This window comes from Mus caroli, chromosome 11 (assembly GCF_900094665.2).
Source record: "Mus caroli chromosome 11, CAROLI_EIJ_v1.1, whole genome shotgun sequence".
Lineage (NCBI taxonomy): Eukaryota > Metazoa > Chordata > Mammalia > Rodentia > Muridae > Mus > Mus caroli.
The window spans coordinates 73,211,747-73,230,350 of NC_034580.1; the positions used below are offsets into that span (position 1 = coordinate 73,211,747).

At 43.9% G+C, this 18,604-nt stretch overlaps 2 protein-coding genes across 5 annotated transcripts in view; both read left to right on the plus strand.

Annotated features, from left to right (window-relative positions):
• Kiaa0100 (KIAA0100 ortholog) overlaps positions 1 to 13,928 on the plus strand; it is a 29,225-nt gene extending 15,297 nt beyond the window's left edge. The window contains exons 24-39 of one of the 2 annotated variants that reach the window (XM_021178263.2): positions 365 to 659; positions 2,374 to 2,531; positions 3,033 to 3,239; positions 6,414 to 6,513; positions 7,431 to 7,613; positions 8,050 to 8,171; positions 8,734 to 8,889; positions 8,970 to 9,091; positions 9,803 to 9,983; positions 10,594 to 10,680; positions 11,193 to 11,303; positions 11,433 to 11,568; positions 11,664 to 11,794; positions 12,209 to 12,310; positions 12,576 to 12,710; positions 13,106 to 13,928. In XM_021178263.2, coding sequence (XP_021033922.1) covers positions 365 to 659; positions 2,374 to 2,531; positions 3,033 to 3,239; positions 6,414 to 6,513; positions 7,431 to 7,613; positions 8,050 to 8,171; positions 8,734 to 8,889; positions 8,970 to 9,091; positions 9,803 to 9,983; positions 10,594 to 10,680; positions 11,193 to 11,303; positions 11,433 to 11,568; positions 11,664 to 11,794; positions 12,209 to 12,310; positions 12,576 to 12,710; positions 13,106 to 13,285 — 2,406 coding nt within the window. In that variant the 3' untranslated portion in view covers positions 13,286 to 13,928. The remainder of the gene's footprint in view (positions 1 to 364; positions 660 to 2,373; positions 2,532 to 3,032; positions 3,240 to 6,413; positions 6,514 to 7,430; positions 7,614 to 8,049; positions 8,172 to 8,733; positions 8,890 to 8,969; positions 9,092 to 9,802; positions 9,984 to 10,593; positions 10,681 to 11,192; positions 11,304 to 11,432; positions 11,569 to 11,663; positions 11,795 to 12,208; positions 12,311 to 12,575; positions 12,711 to 13,105) is intronic. The other variant, XM_029483293.1, reaches the window with a different exon arrangement.
• A 93-nt stretch (positions 13,929 to 14,021) lies between these two features.
• Rskr (ribosomal protein S6 kinase related) lies at positions 14,022 to 18,604 on the plus strand. Of its 3 annotated transcripts, none has more exons than XM_021176925.2 (12): positions 14,022 to 14,243; positions 14,742 to 14,987; positions 15,068 to 15,151; positions 15,275 to 15,343; positions 15,746 to 15,815; positions 16,028 to 16,132; positions 16,288 to 16,328; positions 16,728 to 16,755; positions 16,864 to 16,953; positions 17,199 to 17,287; positions 17,393 to 17,503; positions 17,905 to 18,604. In XM_021176925.2, exons 1-12 carry the CDS (start codon positions 14,187 to 14,189, stop codon positions 18,130 to 18,132), a joined length of 1,218 nt encoding a protein of 405 aa, XP_021032584.1. In that variant the 5' UTR covers positions 14,022 to 14,186; the 3' UTR covers positions 18,133 to 18,604. The 3 variants fall into 3 exon arrangements, with proteins under 3 accessions (XP_021032584.1, XP_029339154.1, XP_029339155.1); XM_029483294.1 differs by having other exon boundaries at positions 14,739 to 14,987; positions 17,905 to 18,540; XM_029483295.1 differs by having other exon boundaries at positions 14,739 to 14,987; positions 17,393 to 17,995.

The following is an 18,604-nucleotide window of genomic DNA, read 5'->3' on the forward strand; positions in this document are numbered from 1 at the left end:
GGAACTCACTTTGTAGACCAGGCTGGCCTTGAACTCAGAAATCCGCCTGCCTCTGCCTCCCAAGTGCTGGGATTAAAGGCGTGCGCCACCACGCCCAGCAGAGTAAAAGTTCTTAACACTTTGTTTAGTGCTGGCTTTCTCCATCTTTCCCAGTTAAGTATAGCATTTGAAATTAACTGATTCATTAAAACTGCATTAAGTGCAGTTAGGATATAAAGTAATATACAAACTAAGGCGACTTAATATTTCTCCAGGGTCTTCCTATTTCTCCTTCTGTTTATAGCAAGTTTGTCTCTGCATTTTTTGTTCAGGAATAGTGGTGGGAATTTCTGTGTGACCCTGGTATCCTTTTCCTGTTTCTCAGGAGCTTTCTGCTCGAGAGGGTGATCCTGCCTTTCATACACACCAGCTGTATTTGGTAGATTTACGGATTTCCTGGACAACCACCAATAGGGACATTGCCTTTGGCTTATATGATGGCTACAAAAAAGCAGCTGTACTCAAACGTAATCTCTCTACTGAGGCCCTGAAAGGTTTGAAGATTGATCCTCAGATGTCAGCCAAAAAGCCAAAGCGGGGTATCCCACCTAGTGCCCAAGTCCCACCTCATGTCAGCACTCCCAGCTTCAGTGGACGGCCTGATAAGGGATCATCAGGAGGTAGGCTGGGACAGATGAGACTATGGGTTTACGTTTAGAATGTGAACATGTGCTTGGAAAAGGCCTTAAGAATGACTCAGTTATGACTGGTTTCATCTAGATATAGATACAGAGATGAAAGTGTCATTTATTTATATTTGGCCATCTTGGGTTTATATTGCTAATAATGAGGAAGCTTTGAAAGTCTGTCCCGTGGCCAGAAGATCTACTGGGATCAGAAGAGAAAGGGAAAGACGCAGAGTTAAGAATTGTTTATTGCTGGTGTAGTTGAACACATTTTTAATCTCCGTACGCAAGGCAGAGGACAGCCTGGTCTATACAAATTCTAGGCCAGCCAAGGCTGTAGAGTGATACTTTTTCTAAACAAAACAATAACAAAGAATTATTTTTCAAAATTTCAATATTGGACATTGAACTCAGACACTCTAAGCAACTACTAAGATCATAACCACAGCCTTGTATCATTTTGATAAATTTACTTTGTTAAGGCAACAAAGATTTAAGTGCTTAGCTGGCATAAAACTGAAACACTACCAGGCTCTTTTTTTATCTGTAGCACTCTGGGGAAAATCTTGAAGGTAAGTAAGACTTAGCAAGAAAGGAATGGCATTTTAGGGTATAACAAATACAAGGCAATGTAAATTAGTGGTACCCGTGAGAACAAGCGGAGAAGTGTCAGTGCCATGCAGAAGGAATTCAAAAAATAGGGAAGTTACAGTGAAAGGGAAGGAAATGAGGTGAGGACTTAAATTGAGTTTTTAGGGTATGGCTTGATTGGAATGTGTGGAAATGGGGGAAGGGGCAGTCAGTGAGGAGGGAATAACCTGGATAAGAATGATATTACGGAGCCGGGCGTGGTGGCGTGTGCGCCTTTAATCCCAGCACTCGGGAAGCAGAGGCAGGCTGATTTCTGAGTTAGAGGCCAGCCTGGTCTACAGAGTGAGTGCCAGGACAGCCAGGGCTACACAGAGAAACCCTGTCTCAAAAAAAAAAAACAAAACAAAACAAAAAGAGAATGATATTAGGAAAGGGTGATGTGTTTTCCTTAACACACTAATAGGAGAGTGAGGAGTGGGTTAGAAAGATTGTTGGGATGGGGATCGGTGGGAGACCTTCCACATAGGTCCTTCATTAGGAATGGAGAACTGTTGAAGTCTCTGAATAGACTGTCACAGATTTCAACAGGAAGGTAGCTCTAGCAGTGTTGTGTGGGAGGACTGATGGTGGAGAGACAGATGAGGAGACTATTACAGGGTATCAACAGGAGGCATCAAGGACTGGAAGGAGGTGGAACAGCTGGGATGGGTAAGAAGGTCACTGTGCATAGAAGAGACTTGGCTGCTGGAAGGAGTTAAAATGGGGAAAATATAAGCCTGTTATATAGCACTGTAGAAGCAAGAGACACCTGGGTTCAATTCCTGCCGTTGTCTGGATGTGGACCCTAGGAACAAAAATAACACCATTTAAACTGGTATTTCTATTTCTATTGGAAATCGTTCACTTTTATTTTTAGTAACATTGAGGGGAACTAAATAGCTTTTATCTTATCCTTTGGGTCAAGGGTTGGATAGAGTGAGCTGCACCAGTGTTCCTGGTTGAAGATGTATCTCAGTCCTTACCTAGACAGGAAGTATTGGAAGATCAGTGTGGTCCTGCATGTGTTCTCCTCCCCTTTGAGACGGTGACCTTTCCCCATTTCCTATTTCTTTGCCAGGTGCTTACATGTTGCAGAAGCTGATTGAAGAGACAGATAGATTTGTAGTATTCACAGAAGAGGAGTCCGGTATGAGTGACCAATTGTGTGGCATTGCTGCTTGCCAGACAGATGACATATACAACCGAAACTGCCTTATTGAGCTGGTTAACTGCCAGGTATCTTTTTTTAATAGGAAACCAGTATCAAGATAGATCCCAAATCAAAATGTTTACTTTCCTATCATTTTTTTAAAAATAGAAAAAAAATTAGTATTCTACAAGCTGCATGTGGCGGCTCACACCTTTAACCCAAGGAAGGCTCTTGGGAGGCAGAGCCAGAGGGATCTTTGAGTTTGAAGACAATATAGTGAGACCCTGCCTCAAAAAGGGGGGCAGGGAGGGGGTCCCACTGTGTGGCTCAGGCTGGTCTCAAACTTGGCTGTCTTTGCCTTGCTTTCCTGAATGCTGAGGACTTGTTATTGCCAAACTCAGTGTTTCTCCACATATAACTGAAGAATAGGTGGCGAGAACTCAAGTTTGTACCTTTCTGTAGGTATACTGAGTAACACTTCCACGTATAAAACCCAATGAAGCTTGCTCTGTAAGCTAGAGTTAGCAGTGATCTGAAGACCCTTCTCAGCCCCCTTTGTGTCTAAAACTGCATTTCTCTTGACATAGATGGTTCTTCGTGGAGCAGAGACAGAAGGCTGTGTCATTGTATCGGCTGCCAAAGCCCAGTTGCTGCAGTGCCAACACCATCCCGCTTGGTATGGTGACACACTGAAACAAAAGACTTCCTGGACTTGCCTGTTAGATGGCATGCAGTATTTTGCCACCACTGAAAGCAGCCCTACTGAACAGGATGGCCGACAGCTCTGGTTAGAGGTTAGTCGGCCTGAGTGGGGAGGTCCATTGTATATCTCTAGTTTTCTATAGTTGGCCCCTTCAACTAGAACCACTGGGAGATTCTTCATAGTACCTACCTTTCTGCTTAGTAGAAAAGGAAGCTGCTGATAGCGTGACTGTGAGCTGCCTCTGTGCTGTAGGAACTAGTGCTTTTCTCTCCTGTGGCACTATTATATTTACCAGCACTAGAGTAAATAGACAGGAACTTTCTTCTTTTTTAGTTTGTAGTCCCTTAATAAATGTCACATAAACAGCCAACTAAGGAAATAGACAGTGGATCTGAGAACTTTGGTTTGTCTGTTTGAGACAAGCCTTGCTATGCAGTTTGGTCTCAGCCCAGGTAGCTGAGAACTGGAGATCCCTTTGCCTTAGCATCTGTAGTACAGGAAACGAGTCACATGGCAAGCCAAGTTGTTGTTTTTTTAATAGCCTTTCATAAAGATGATTGTTTGAGCAATCATTGTTTTTTGTTTTTCAAGACAGGGTTTCTCTGTAGCCCTGGCTGTCCTGGAACTTGCTATGTAGACCAGGCTGGCCTCAAACTCAGATATACACCTGCCTCTGCCTCCCAAGTGCTGGGGTTAAGGGCGTGTGCCACCACCAACTGGCCAAGGTAGAACATTTTAATTTCTAAGATAGGCTCTCAGACTTACTGGAGGGTTGATGATCATGAGGCAAATCAGGCTAGTATTGTATATTATCATTTATATATTTGACATGTGGTAAGTGTGCACATAAATTAAAGGATTCAGTTACATCTGATAAAAACAAAATAAAAAACATGAATGATGATTATAAAATGAACCAAAGTGATAACCTCTTTTGTAGATCTTCTTGTCCTTAGCCAGAACGTCTGCAAAGGAACTTGTGGTTCACTCAAGGCAACCTCAAGTGTAATGATGCCAGCCACAGAAAAATGTTTAGATCAGATGTCAAGCCGAGTGTGGCCAGGTTGTTGGTCACATAGGAAGTTAGCCAACCGTGTCTGTTACTAGTATTCTTGGGGGTAGTCACAGAAAGTATCTTAGCTGGAGTTCTGGCTCAGTGGTAACACTTGGTTATCATATATAAGGCCCTGGGTTTGATCCCCATAACCACCAAAGAAATAGGGATATAGGAGTGGTAATTAACTATGTAGAGGTGGGCAGAAGTTTCTGGGCATTTATAAGCAATGCCACCTTTTATAGTTGAAGGCTTTTTTTCCTCCCTTAAGTTGTATTAGCATTAAAGTGGAGAGATCCTTAGAGTTAGAATATGATTTTTCTCTTCCCCATTTGACTTTGTGATTCAGTAGATCCGCCATCCAAATCCTGGATCTCTAAGATACTGGTGTGTGTAATTTATATATTTTTTTGTAAGTTTTTTTTTTTTTTTTTTTTTTTTTTTTTTTTTTTTTTTTTTTTTTTTTTTTTTTAAATGTGTTTGTGAGTCTGCCATGTATGTATAGGTGCCCTCAAGAACCAGAAGAGGGTGTCAGGTCTAAAATTGTAATTACAGGTGATTGTGAGCTGCCATATAGGTGCTGGGAACTAAATATGGGTCCTCTGCAAGAACAGCAAGTGCTTCTAACTGCGAGTCACCTCCAGCCCCTAAAGCCTTATTTATGTTTGTTTATTTTTAATATGTATGGGTACTTCGCCTGCATGTATGTCTGTGTATCCAATGTATGCTTGGTGCCTGCAGAGGCTAGAAGAAAGTGTTAGGTCTTATGAGACTAGAATTACAAGAAGTTGTTAGATGTCCAGTTGATGCTGGGAATAGAACCTTCGTCTTTTGGAAGAGCAGTCAGTGAGTGTTCGTAACCACTGAAATATGTCTCCAGTTCTGAAGCCTTGACCTTACTGCTTTGATTTTTTTCATGCCATTCATTCTGTTAGTTACCCTGATCTCCAAAGTGACAAAATCAGAATGGTTTTCTTTTTAAGTAGGTGTATGTATAAACAAGCATGTGATGTGTGTGCAATAAATATGTGCCTGTGCATTTACAGAGGCCAGAGGAAAGGGCTTTAAACGTCTGTCATGTTGTGCCTTATTCCCTTGAGGCAGGGTCTTTCATTGAAATTAAGAGCTAAGGCTGGGATTTAGCATGCTCCAAAATGTTTCTGTCTTTACCTTCCATAGAACTGGGATTACAGGAATGGGTGGCCTTCCCTGGATTTTTACATTGGTACTGAGGTCAGGCCCTATTGTGTATGTATGAGAGAGATCTGTTGTTTTTAGAGGTTAAAAGATAATAGTTTTGTGGAGTCAATTCTCTTACTTTTTAACGTGTGACTGCCTAAATGTCTGTATATCATCTGCGTGCCCTCTGACACCAGAAAGAGGGTGTCAGATCCCTAGAACTAAAATTACTTACTAGGTAGTTGCTGATGTCAGTGCTGGAAACCAAACCCTGATCTTCTGGTAGAACAACAAACAAATGTTCCTTACTGCTGAGCCATCTGTCCAGTCCCCATCCTTTTCCCCTTTTATATGAGTTCAGATTTGGTCAGTAAACCTTTTACCTACTGAGCCATCTTGGTTTTATTTTTTGAGGTCTTACTGTGTAGTTTTAGCTGCTTAGCACTTGATAGGTAAACTAGACTGACCTCAAAGTCCAGGAAGCCCAGAGATCTGTCTTCCTCTTATTCCAACTGCTGGGATTACATGTGTCAGCCACTATTCCTGGGTTCAGAGTAGCTCTGAAGATTAAAAAACAGGAAAAACACAAAGAACATACCAGCTCCAAATCGTGGCTCATGTTTATAATCCCAGCACTTGATAGAAGCAAAGTGGAAAACTCCCCAAAAAATGTTAGGTGATTTTTTTTTTTAATCATGTGAACATCATAAAGTGTCTTTATATGAACTAAGATTACCACACTATCATTGGATGATACAGCCTCTTGTTTTGTATTTGTGAGAGTCTCAGCTATGTGTTCTAGACTGCCATGGAACTACATAGTCCAGGCTGACCTCACATCTGTGCTGATATTCCTGCCTCACAGCCTCTTGCTGGGATTACAGGTATGGGACTATTGTTGGGCCTGCAATCTGTCATTGACTGAAGCATTCTTTTGCAGCACATGACTCTATTGGAAACATGGCCATCTATGGTGGTGTTAGAACAAGCCACCTTTTCCCAGGAGCTAAAGGTCCCTCAATGTGTTTGCAGGTGAAGAATATCGAGGAGCACCGGGAACGTAGTCTGGACTCTGTTCAGGAGCTGATGGAAAGTGGACAGGCAGTGGGAGGCATGGTTACCACAACCACAGGTCAGCTCTCTTCCCTCTCCCAGGGTGAATGTCATCCCAAAGGGGCCTCATTCTCTTATCTATTCTACCACCTGCATTCTTCCTTTCTTTCTGTCTCAGTCTTTAGAGACCAGACTGTCCTCTAACTCATGAGCTTAGGCATGAGCTACATAGGGTTTTTATTTTATTTTTGACTGTACTAGGGAGCAAAGTCGAGGTTTTTTACATGCCAGGCATTTGCTGTACCAGTTGCAAACCCAGCCGTGTCTATCATCTTTCTCTTTCAGATTTTTTGTCTGTCTGTCTGACAGGGTCTCATTATATAGCCCTGACTCCTCATTTTCATGTATACTAAACTGGTCTAGAACTCACAGAATATCTGTTACCATACCTGGTCCCAATTTATCTGTCTTTTGGGTTTTTTGTTTCGACTTATTTATGTGCATTGGTGTCATATATATGTCATAGTCTGTGTGAGGGTATCCGATCCCCTGGAACTGTATTTATAGACAGTTGTGAGCTGCCGTGTGGGTATTAGAAACTAAACCCTGGGTCCTCTGGAAGAGCAGCCAGTGCTTCCAACCACTGAGCCACCTCTCCAGCCCCAGCTTATCTAAAGATTTATTTATTATTATAAATAAGTACACTGTAGTTGTCTTCAGATGCACCAGAAGAGGGTGTCAGATCTCATTACGGGTGCTTATGAGCCACCATGTGGTTGCTGGGATTTGAACTCAGGACCTTCAGAAGAGCAGTCAGTGCTCTTACCCGCTGAGCCATCTCACCAGCCCCCAGCTTAACATCAGTGTATGTTGAAGTAATATTTTTTGCCAGTGTAGACTGGAAACATTTTTGGAACTCCTTAGACATAATATTCAGATGGGACCTCTTATTACAGCTTTTATGGAGACTCTCTCCTCTTTTTCACTTCTTCCCAGACTGGAACCAGCCAGCGGAAGCCCAGCAAGCCCAGCAAGTCCAGAGAATCATTTCACGTTGTAATTGCCGGATGTACTATATTAGCTACAGCCATGACATTGATCCTGAGCTAGCAACTCAGATTAAGCCACCTGAGGTTCATGAGAACCAGGAAAAGGAGGATCTCTTAAAGAAGCAGGAAGGTATTCAGGCTTTAAAGGGATTTGTGAAAGTAGTTATTTCCTTCGTGGTTTTAATTAAAGGGGTTCCTGTGCGCTATTGGTACTAACATTCACTTGGCCATTAGTAAGTCCAGCCATTAGAAGAAGCTGTACTCTGAGAGGAAACTGGGACAGTGGTTATTACTTAGGAGTCTATTTCTACTCCTGGGTGCCTCCTCTTCCCTTTGTGTTGGATTGACTGACGTGAGTGGTTCCACGTGTTCCTTAGGCTGGGTATGGTGGTGCACAACTTTAATCTCCACACCGAAGGCAGAGGCAGGTGGAGCCAGTTCCTGGCCAGGCAGGGCTACATAGCAGAACCCTGTCTCGAAAAAAAGAAAACAGAAATATAGGTTAGGAGATTGAATATTTAGGGGAGAAACCTGAACCTGTTATTTAACTGCTTACAATTCTGTAGGGGCTGTGGATACTTTTACTCTCATCCACCACGAATTGGAAATTTCTACCAACCCAGCCCAGTATGCTATGATTCTGGACATTGTCAACAACCTGCTTCTCCACGTAGAGCCCAAGCGGAAGGTGAGCGTGAGCCTTTCTAGAATTCAGGTTAGGCTCACTGAACTTTGATCTTGCTGTTTACCTATATCCCAGTTAAGTAAAGTAGTGCTGGGCTGGTGAGATCGCTGAGTGGGTAAGAAAGAAACTAATGCCTCACCCTGAAAGGGGCTTATGATTGGTACATCTTCTCAGTCAATTACAGCTGTTGGAATTCCTGTTGTTTATGTTTACGTGTCCTAAGACTGTATAGCTTGTTCTAGACAGGTCTCTACTCAGTCACCTAAACATCACTAACAGCGGCACCTACTACCTTATGAAATGTTAGGAATGTAGATGGCAGATCTTTTATACTGACCTACCCCTTACTCTTGCTACTGCATGATTGGTAAAGGTCAGCTTTCCAGAAGAGAGCACCATTCACTTTTCTGCAAGACTTAACCTTTTAAAAAACAGGAATTCAAGGGGCTGCGGACATTCCTTCAATTAGTAAAGCCTGTACTTAGCATGTGTGAAACTGTAGGTTTTATTCACAGCACCACACAAAACAAAAAAAAGTACTCTTTTCCCTTTTCCCTTCTTTCAGGAGCATAGTGAAAAGAAACAGCGCGTGAGGTTCCAGCTGGAGATCTCTAGCAATCCTGAGGAGCAGCGCAGCAGCATACTGCACCTGCAGGAGGCTGTGCGGCAGCATGTGGCCCAGATAAGGCACCTAGAGAAGCAGATGTACTCTATCATGAAGGTAACCATCCTAGGCAATCTGAGGACGAGCTCCTGTGATAGATACGGAGGATCTCTTAAACTCTTCTCTTGGTTCCTTAGTCTTTACAGGATGACAGCAAAAATGAGAACTTGCTGGACCTGAACCAAAAACTTCAGTTACAGCTGAACCAAGAAAAGGCCAATCTGCAGCTGGAAAGTGAAGAACTGAACATCCTCATCAGGTACGCAGCAAGCAGCCTTTGCCAGTCTCAGCCAGAGCTGGTTTCCCTTTCGTGCCCTTACAATCTTTAAGTTTAGTGTGTGTTCTCCAAGTCTGTTGTAGAAGTAGATATAGGCACATCTTCTTGAATAAGCCTCGCTGAGGTTGGCCAAAGAGGTGAGTGAAAACAAAAAAGCCCCTTTGGGTTCTCACTGGCATGCTTCCTGGAGAAGGCTTTGCTACAAAATTGAGAAGTTGAATACCACTTCAACTTGGCCTTAGCAGTGTGTATCTGAACTGCAAATACAGTAAAGAAAGTTGAAGATATAGAAATATAGTTAGTGGGAAAACAGTGCTTTACTAAGAAGCCATAGAACTAAAGGACCCATGGCCGGACGTGGTGGCACACGCCTTTAATCCCAGCACTTGGGAGGCAGAGGCAGGTGGATTTCTGAGCTCGAGGCCAGCCTGGTCTACAAAGTGAGTTCCAGGACAGCCAGGGCTATACAGAGAAACCCTGTCTCAGGGGAAAAAAAAAACAAAAACAAGAACAACAAAAACCTAAAAAAAAAAAAAAAATAGCTCAGGGTATCAGAAACAAGATATCAGGAGGGGCGGGGGTGTGGGGGTGGGGTCATTATTAGCTAAGCCAGAGTAGGTTGGTCTCTGGGCTTACAGGGCACTCTGGCTGTGTTTTTTTCCTTACCCCTTTGGCTCTTCTATTCATGCATAGATGTTTTAAGGATTTCCAACTGCAGCGAGCCAATAAAATGGAGCTTCGAAAACAACAGGAAGATGTGAGTGTGGTCCGTCGCACCGAGTTTTACTTTGCTCAGGCACGTTGGCGCCTGACAGAAGAAGATGGACAGCTGGGCATCGCCGAGCTGGAGCTACAGAGGTTCCTTTACAGCAAGGTATTAGGGTGGCACACAGTCACAGCAGCAGCCAAGTCTGAGGCATGGCCTGGTTCAAGAGTACAATCCATAGAGAAAAAGGGGGCTAATTGTATTTATTAATGATGGTCATGATTGGAGACACATCAGCCTGTAATAAATGATGTAGGTATATAGATAATTAAATAAGGCCCAGACTGAAGTAATCTACCAAGTTGAGTTGGACTAGTGCCGTTCTGATACTGACAGCATTTCTGTAGTTGCCCAAGGAGAAAGAATATTCCAATTACAAAAGATATTTGAAAATGAATAAGAAATTTAAATGCCACAACAACTAGGAAGTTACTTCACCTTTACTGGTTTAGCTGGTTTTACTTAGAAGAAACACTGGATTAGAGGGTATGCTGGTCGCATATGAGATTGAAAGAGGTATTAGCAGGGTGTGATGGTGCTTATGTTTAATCCCAGCATTCCAGATGTGTAGTTAAGGGGGGTTAGGAGGCCAAAGCTAGCCACAGGTACACTTTGAGGGCTAGCCTGGACTTTTTACAAGATCCTGATTTACAGAGGAAAGAGAAAAATGAAACCAGAGGCTTAGCTTATAATGAACAGAACAAAATCTGTCTTACAGGTGAATAAATCTGATGACACAGCAGAACATCTTCTGGAGTTGGGCTGGTTCACTATGAACAACCTTCTCCCTAATGCAATTTATAAGGCAAGTCTTTTCTTGGGGTGTGGGAGAATGAGATTTAGACAGGGCCTTGTAAGTGATAAGCACTCTGCCAATTTACATCCCCACATTTATACAGCAAGGCTTATTTTTCCATTCCCAGCCCACTTATCTTTGCTTCCGACCAGAGGGAGGGCATTGTGATTTGAGCTGGAACAGCTTGTCTAGCTTAGCAAAGACCATTGCTTCAGATCTCCTTCTACAGAAGACTTGTGATTTACTTTTTTTTTTTTTTTTTTTTTTTTTTTTTTTTTTTTTTTTTTTTTTTTTTTTTTGGTTTTTTGGTTTTGAGACAGGGTTTCTCTGTATAGCCCTGGCTGTCCTGGAACTCACTTTGTAGACCAGGCTGGCCTCGANCTCAGAAATCCACCTGCCTCTGCCTCTGCCTCCCGAGTGCTGGGATTAAAGGCGTGCGCCACCACGCCCGGCTTGTGATTTACTTTTAAGTTGTTTTTTTAAGAGATGTATAGTAGAGTTATTGGCGCTCTATCCTATAGGTGGTTCTAAGGCCCCAGAGTTCCTGCCAGTCTGGGAGACAGCTAGCCCTCCGCCTCTTCAGCAAAGTCCGGCCACCTGTTGGTGGTATCTCTGTTAAGGAACACTTTGAGGTTAGTGCCTTGGGAACCCTTGGTCAAAGGTTAGCTCAAAACTAACTAATTATAACTGTTAAACTAGTTAGTAATCAAAGACAGGGCGAGTGCTTGAGCTTAGTTGTTTGTTCACCTCTTTCCTCTCAGGTAAATGTGGTGCCTCTCACCATCCAGCTGTCCCACCGGTTCTTCCATAGAATGATGGGCTTTTTCTTTCCTGGTCGAAATGTGGAAGATGATGAAGTTGGTGATGAAGAGGATAAGTCCAAACTGGTGACTACTGGTAAGAATTGGTTATGCTGGGATGCCAGGAGAATGGAGTGGCAGCCTAAAGCAGCTTCAGGAAGAGTCACTGTTGGTTTGCATGCTTTTTCATAGGAATACCAGTTGTAAAGCCTCGGCAGCTGATAGCAACAGATGATGCAGTCCCACTGGGCTCTGGGAAGGGCGTAGCACAGGGCTTGACCAGGAGTTCTGGAGTCAGAAGATCATTTCGCAAATTACCTGAGGTATGGCATATGAAAATCAGAGAAACTAAATGTGGTGGCCCACTATAATTTCAACACTTGAGGACAGGAGCTGGAAGATCATTTATGAGATCCTGTCTCAAAAAAAGCAAAAGAAGCCTAGCATGGGGGCACACACCTTTCATCTCAGCACTTGGGAAGCAGAGGCAGGCCAGGGATGATAGAAAAAGAAACCCTGTTGCTACCAAAACAAAACAACAAAAAGCAAATGAAACAAAAAAGTAAAAACATATTAGTATATTTAGATTTTTTAAATGGGTATTAATAGTTTCTGTGGACCTGGGTGGGTGTTCCTTTGGTCTTAAGTCTTCTCCAGGACTGAGGATGGAGTAATATTTAGCATCTTGGGTTGCTCTGGTGGTTTTAGGGCTTATGCTCCTTTTCTGTCTTTCCCAGCACCCAGTTGATGATATTGACAAGATGAAAGAGCGAGCTGCCATGAACAACTCCTTCATATATATAAAAATCCCACAAGTTCCACTGTGTGTCAGTTATAAGGTATATTCCATCCCAGCCCTTTCTAAAGTAGGAAGGGGACTAAAGATTATAGACAGGGTGACAGTCAGGCTTCCTGTGAAAGTGGGCTATGGGTGACAAACCTGTTCCTTCTGCTTTCTGCAGGAGTCAGCCCCATCACCAGAATGGGAGGGAATTCAAATATGTAGGTTGCTGTTGTAGGAATTCTACTCAAAGTACTGGCTTAGATTCAAAATGGCAGCTGGTGTAATTTTTCCTCTTTTCCCTCTTTCTCTTCCTGTTGCAGGGTGAGAAGAACAGTGTGGACTGGGGCGACCTTAACTTGGTGCTACCCTGTCTGGAGTACCACAACAACACGTGGACATGGCTGGACTTTGCCATGGCTGTCAAAAGGGACAGCCGAAAAGCTCTGGTTGCCCAGGTATCTCGCCAGGGCTCATGGCTGTTTCGTTAGCAGGGACTGGCAAGCACATTGCCTTTTTAAGAGCCTTCTCTTCTGTGCTGTATTAAGATATGGCCAGGAAAGGGGCAGATAATGACTGATCTGTCCTTGTTTGTCCATGCCTTTGCCCTGGTCCCTGGTATGATAGTGACTCTAATTTTGAGGGAATTAAGGGCTTCTACAACATCAGCTTTATGATGGTTCTGACTAGATTGTAAGCTTCTTACAAGCAGACTATTATCTATATACTTTGAAGTGCCCTTTTGTGTTTACACGTAAGCTTAATAAATCTTTGAATTGGTTCACTTTAAATTGTATACCCTGTTTCACTAATTTTTTTTTTTACCTTTCCTTTTATTCCTTTCCACTGCCAGGTAATCAAAGAAAAACTAAGGCTGAAACCTGCAACGGGGTCTGAGGTCCGGGGAAAGCTAGAAACAAAGTGTGACCTGAACATGCAACAGCAGGAAGAAGAGAAAGCTCGGCTCCTCATTGGTTTAAGTGTGGGCGAGAAGAACCCTGGCAAGAAGTCCATCTTTGGCAGGCGCAAGTGATGTGGAGACCCAAGTGACTACAGTATAGAATTGACTCTGGCTCAGGATCCAGGGACTTGAGGGTGGGCAGAGCTTCCCTTCATCCTGTAGGATTTGTGGGGCATATGGGAACTGAGACATTGTTCAACAGCTGGCCTGTCCCTGCAGGGCATGGTGGACAAAGCGCTGAGTTCCCTCTCATGGTATGAGACCCAGGGCCACAGGGGCAAGAAAACCAGAAGACCCAGGGATTGTGTCCAAGCCTAGTATCCTGCTCCTTCGGGGCAACAGAAAGGGTGGGGGGATAGTTTTGATCAAGTATGATAAATTTTTATAAAGATATATATATATAAAACATATATATATATATATTTCTAAATGTAATTGCTCTCCCTTTGTGCCAATAAGCTAAGGGAAGGAGTCTGATCCTCTGTGCCTCACTCCACTGCCTTGTTGTATAAGAGGTATTGGGTTTGGGGGATAAGCTTCCCAGTCTGTGCTCACTTGGGAGGATGGCATTAGGAGCCAGGGCTGGCCATGGGTACCTTACTTTCCTCCCTGGGGTATGCCCAGGAGAATGGAGAAAAAAGAGATTTAAAGAAAAAATATTTTAAATTTGATGCTGGCCTTTTTTAATTGTATTGAGTAAAGCGTTCAAGTTGTCTGTGTCCTTCCCTCCTCACTAACCCAACACATTTTTTAACTGCCCCAGTAATGACTGGTCTTTCTCCTCTGCCTTGAAGTCTTACCACAATCACAGATACTTCCCACTTTGGGTATGATGCTGACCTAAAGCTGATGGGTCTGTGTACACTGGAAGAGGTGGGGCTCGTGGGTAATGCAGCATCAGAGGGAGGAATTGCTTATGTAACTTGGACAGCAGATTTAGCAGCTCGAAAAGAGGCAGAGGCTGAGTCTGGGAATGGGAGCAGTGAGCGGTCGGCAGGGACAACACACCCGGGTGTCTGCTCCTCAGAAGGTAGGGTATGGGGCTCTGGTATATAGGCTCTGGCTGCCTATGGGAGGGAAATGAAAGATGTAGGGGCCTGAGGCTAGAAAGTGCCCAGTTAGGAGCCTGTCACTGATATGCAGTGTTGGGGTGGGCATAAAGGCTATAGAACTCACTTATGCACAGGTTGTATTCCTGTTTTGTTGTGGAGAAAACAAAACTTATTGTCATAGAGATTTTGAATTAAGTCAAGGAAATCTAGGTCACATCCCAAAGCCTGGGAATTTCCTTCCTCTAGATTAGTGGTTGTCAGCATGTCAGCATTAGTGTGTTGACACGGGTTACATTTGATATCCTGCATATCAGGTAGTTATAATTCATAACAGCAAAACTGCAGTTATGAAGTAACAGTTTTATGGTTGGGGGTCACCACAGCATTGGTTAAGACTAGAGGAAGGGGTACCTGTTAAGATGGGCCAAACCTGTAGTGCTTCATGAGATGGCTTAGAATGGCTCCCTTCTCAGCAGGGTGACAACATCCAGGGTCACTGGGTCCGAGGCTGGAAGAGCCTCTGGTGTGGTATGGGGACCATCAGGTCAGGTCTGGAAGAACTATGGGGACTACAGAGGCATCAGTGCCTACATCAGGAGCTCCTCCAGCCAGCCCCACTGCTACTAGAGAAGCCTCACTCTGAGTGGCCAGTGCCTCAGTTCATCAGCCTCTTTCTACCAGAGTTTCCCATGAGGCCTGTTAGGGAGCAGCAGGAGCTGAAGGTAGGTCACCATAGTCCCTGGGAAGTGTCTCTTTTAGGGAGGTGTCTACAAACAACCAGTCAGTTTCCCTCTTTGTTCAGATTTTAGGCCTTGTGGCTAAAGGTTCGTTTGGAACTGTCCTGAAAGTGCTAGATTGTGCCCAGAAAGCTGTATTTGCAGTGAAGGTAGGAAGTCAAGCGATGTAGCTTACTCAGTAGACCCTGTTTATAATCTTTAGTTCCGGAGATTAGGGGGAACAAGTTAAAATAGCATGATTTTCATGAGTTACCATGCCTCTCCACTTATAGGTGGTGCCCAAAGTAAAAGTTCTACAGCGGGATACGCTGAGGCAGTGCAAAGAAGAGGTTAGCATCCAGGTAATGCAGAGTTGTGAAAGCGTGGCTGAAGACCTGAATTTGTTGGAGAAAGTACCTTTTTCCAACTTACCTGCTTTCCTTGGGTCTACCTTCCCTGTATGTGTTCGTCCTAGTGTAGATAGCACCAAAGTCAATCCTGAGGAAAGTAGTTATTGGCTGTGGACATGCTCCAAGTTCTGCCAGGGAACACTACAGTGTATCTTGGTGTGCTCCTAAGCAGTGTGCTGGCTCCAGAGTTTCCCGAGAGTCCTAAATGAGTTCTGAATCAGAAGGTGAAGCAGCCGTTCATTTCTACACCAGGCAACGTGATTTCTTGGCTGCCTTTATCATCAAAAAGCTTGTTTTCTTTTTTTTTTTTTAAAAAAGCTTGTTTTCTTAACTTGCTGTTTTCTTTGTCCCTAGCGACAGATCAACCATCCTTTTGTACACAGTTTGGGGGACAGCTGGCAGGGGAAACAACACCTCTTTATTAGTGAGTGACTGGGCTGTCTTCACCCCCAAAGATCCATATGCTGCCCTCCCCACCTGACATTATTCTGCCTTTGTTTGGCTCCACTCCTCATTTCTATATTCCAAAAGAGGGAAACAGATGGTGTTATTAGTTTGGGCAGGAGGTCCATAATGCCTTGAGCCTAGGCATTATGTATAGACCTCAGTATTGCCTAGACTTCTGTTACTTTGCAGTGTGTAGCTACTGCAGCATGGATCTCTACTCCCTGTGGTCTACTGTTGGTTGGTTTCCAGAGGATTCTATCCGTCTCTTTGCAGCTGAACTGGTCCTTGTACTGTGTAAGTGCAAATGTGGTAAAGGAAATGAAAAGGGGAAAATTAAGTTAGTGGGGAGGAGAAACAGAATTAATATTTAATTTTGGAAGTCAGGATAGAGAAGAGATAGGGGCTATAAAGAAACCGGCAGACACACCCATGCTCACTGTTCTCCACAGGCTATCTCCATGACTTGGGTATCATCCACCGTGATGTAAAGGTAGAGTTAAGTCTTTTCTCTTAAGTTGAGCAAGAATCTCAAGAAGTTTCAACAGATCTGAGAAGGCAGTAGGAAGCAGAGACAGTTATTTGGGTTCCTATGGATGCGAAGGATTTGGGTGTGGGTCCTCCAAGATAGGCTTGAGTGCTGAGTAGACTACCTTCTCCAGCTAGTAGCTCTACGGGAAAGAATGCCAGGTGTGGTCATACATGTCTATTCCCCAGCACTGTTGGGAGGCAGGAGGAGTGTCACATGTTTGAGGCTAGCCTGGTATATATATTAAATTCCCAGCTGGCCTGAGCTACATAGTAACACCCTATGTCAAAAATAACAACAAAGAAAAACCAAATCAGAGCCAATGGAAAAAGTAAGATAATGTGCTCTTGCCCATGATTTCAGATGGAGAATATTCTGCTGGATGAACGAGGTATGTCTTCTCCTTCCTTAGCGCCAGAGGAGTGGTGCCTCTTAAAAAACAAAAACTGAAACAAAAAACAAACAACCATGGGTTGAACATAGTTTCCTTACTTTGTAGGCCATCTGAAAGTGACAGACTTTGGTCTGTCTCGCCGCCTATCCCAGGGAGCACGAGCCTACACTATCTGTGGCACTCTTCAATACATGGGTGAGAGAGAAGCTAAAGCTGGTGGGGAAGGTGACTTAAGGATGTGAGTGACAGCCGGGTGTGGTGGCGCACGCCTTTAATCCCAGCACTCTACCCAGAAGGCAGAGGCAGGCAGATTTCTGAGTTCAAGGCTAGCCTGGTCTACAGAGTGAGTTCCAGGACAGCCAGGGCTACACAGAGAAACCCTGTCTCGAAAAACCAAAAAAAAAAAAAGATGTGAGTGACAAGTACCTTTCATGCCACAGCCCCAGAGGTCCTGAGTGGTGGGCCTTACAACCACACTGCTGACTGGTGGTCCCTGGGAGTGTTGCTTTTCTCTCTGGCAACTGGTAAGGTGAGAGAATGGTTAGTGGTGTTGAACAGGGAAGAGAGTTTTGCTTTGTGGTGGAAAAAGACCTTAGAAAGCCTTGCCTTCCCACCCCCTACCTCTTTAACTCAGTTTCCAGTGGCTGCAGAGAGAGATCATGTTACTATGTTGGCAAGTGTGGCCCACTGTGAATCTGAGATCCCGGCATCTATTAATCAGGAGCTCTCACTCCTGCTCCATGAGGTAAGCATACACTACTCCCAAACTATTCATCATCTTTTCATTGAAGTGCTAATTCCCACCCACTCCTCCTTTTTGATGGGGATTGAGATGTCTGACTAACCATTTCCCCTCTTAACTGTTACTGCGGATTTCATCCCTGAGCTTCTGACACCCTAAATCCTCAGGCAGGACAGACAGGGCCTTTTGAAGAGCACAGGCCAGAGCTACCTTATCATCTGAAAATCCAAAGCCATTTCCTTTTTCTTCACCAGCCCTCCCAATCTCCAATCACCTTGTTTCTCTTTTACAAATCTATGCTTTAGGATTTGCCTGCCCTCCAGCTCCATGAACTATTTGCTCCTTTGGCATCATCTCTGTTCAGTCTCTTTCTTATCCCAGTCTCAAACTTTGTTTTCTTTCAGCTTTTATGCCAGAACCCTCTGCATCGTCTACGATATCTGCATCACTTCCAGGTCCACCCTTTCTTTCGGGGTGTCGCCTTTGACCCTGAGCTCCTACAGAAGCAGCCAGTGAACTTTGTCATGGAGAAACAAGATACCTGGCCTAGTCCACTGGAGTCCATGTCCTTCGAGGACTTTGACTATGATCTGGAGTCCTTGGTCCACTCCATCTCTATTGATTCCTATTGATTCTCTAGTGTAGATAGGCACTCAGCCAGAAACCACTCAGTACCACCATTATAATGATCCAGTTTTTACTTTGTTGTTCTATTGTAGGTACTAGAGTTTAATCTTTGGCATTCTGCAACTGATAGCCAAAACTGCCCTATGCTTTCCTATCATACAACCCCTCTCAGTGCAGGTCAAGGCAATGACCTTCACTTCTCCAGTACTTTCACTTGAGCTGCCAAACAAAGGCTTCTTGAACTTTACCTTATCCATGTTTTCTACCATACTTTCTTGGCAATAATGACAATCTGGGGACTTCCAAGGTGCTATTTAGATGTTTTAACAAGTTAATCAGATGCCAGGTGGTGCCAGATGGCACATGTCTTTAGTCCCTGCATTGGGGATGCAGAGGCAGGTAGATCTCTTGAGTTTGAGGCCAGCCTGTTCTACAGAGTTCAGGATACTCAGGGATACACAGAGAAACTCTGTCTCA

Coding starts and splice junctions, on each gene's coding strand:
- Rskr (XM_029483294.1), top strand. CDS start 14,187: ATGGGAGCAGTGAGCGGTCGGCAGGGACAACACACCCGGGTGTCTGCT. Junction 14,244..14,738: donor GGGTGTCTGCTCCTCAGAAG/GTAGGGTATGGG, acceptor CTCCCTTCTCAG/CAGGGTGACAACATCCAGGG. Junction 16,329..16,727: donor TCATCCACCGTGATGTAAAG/GTAGAGTTAAGT, acceptor CCATGATTTCAG/ATGGAGAATATTCTGCTGGA.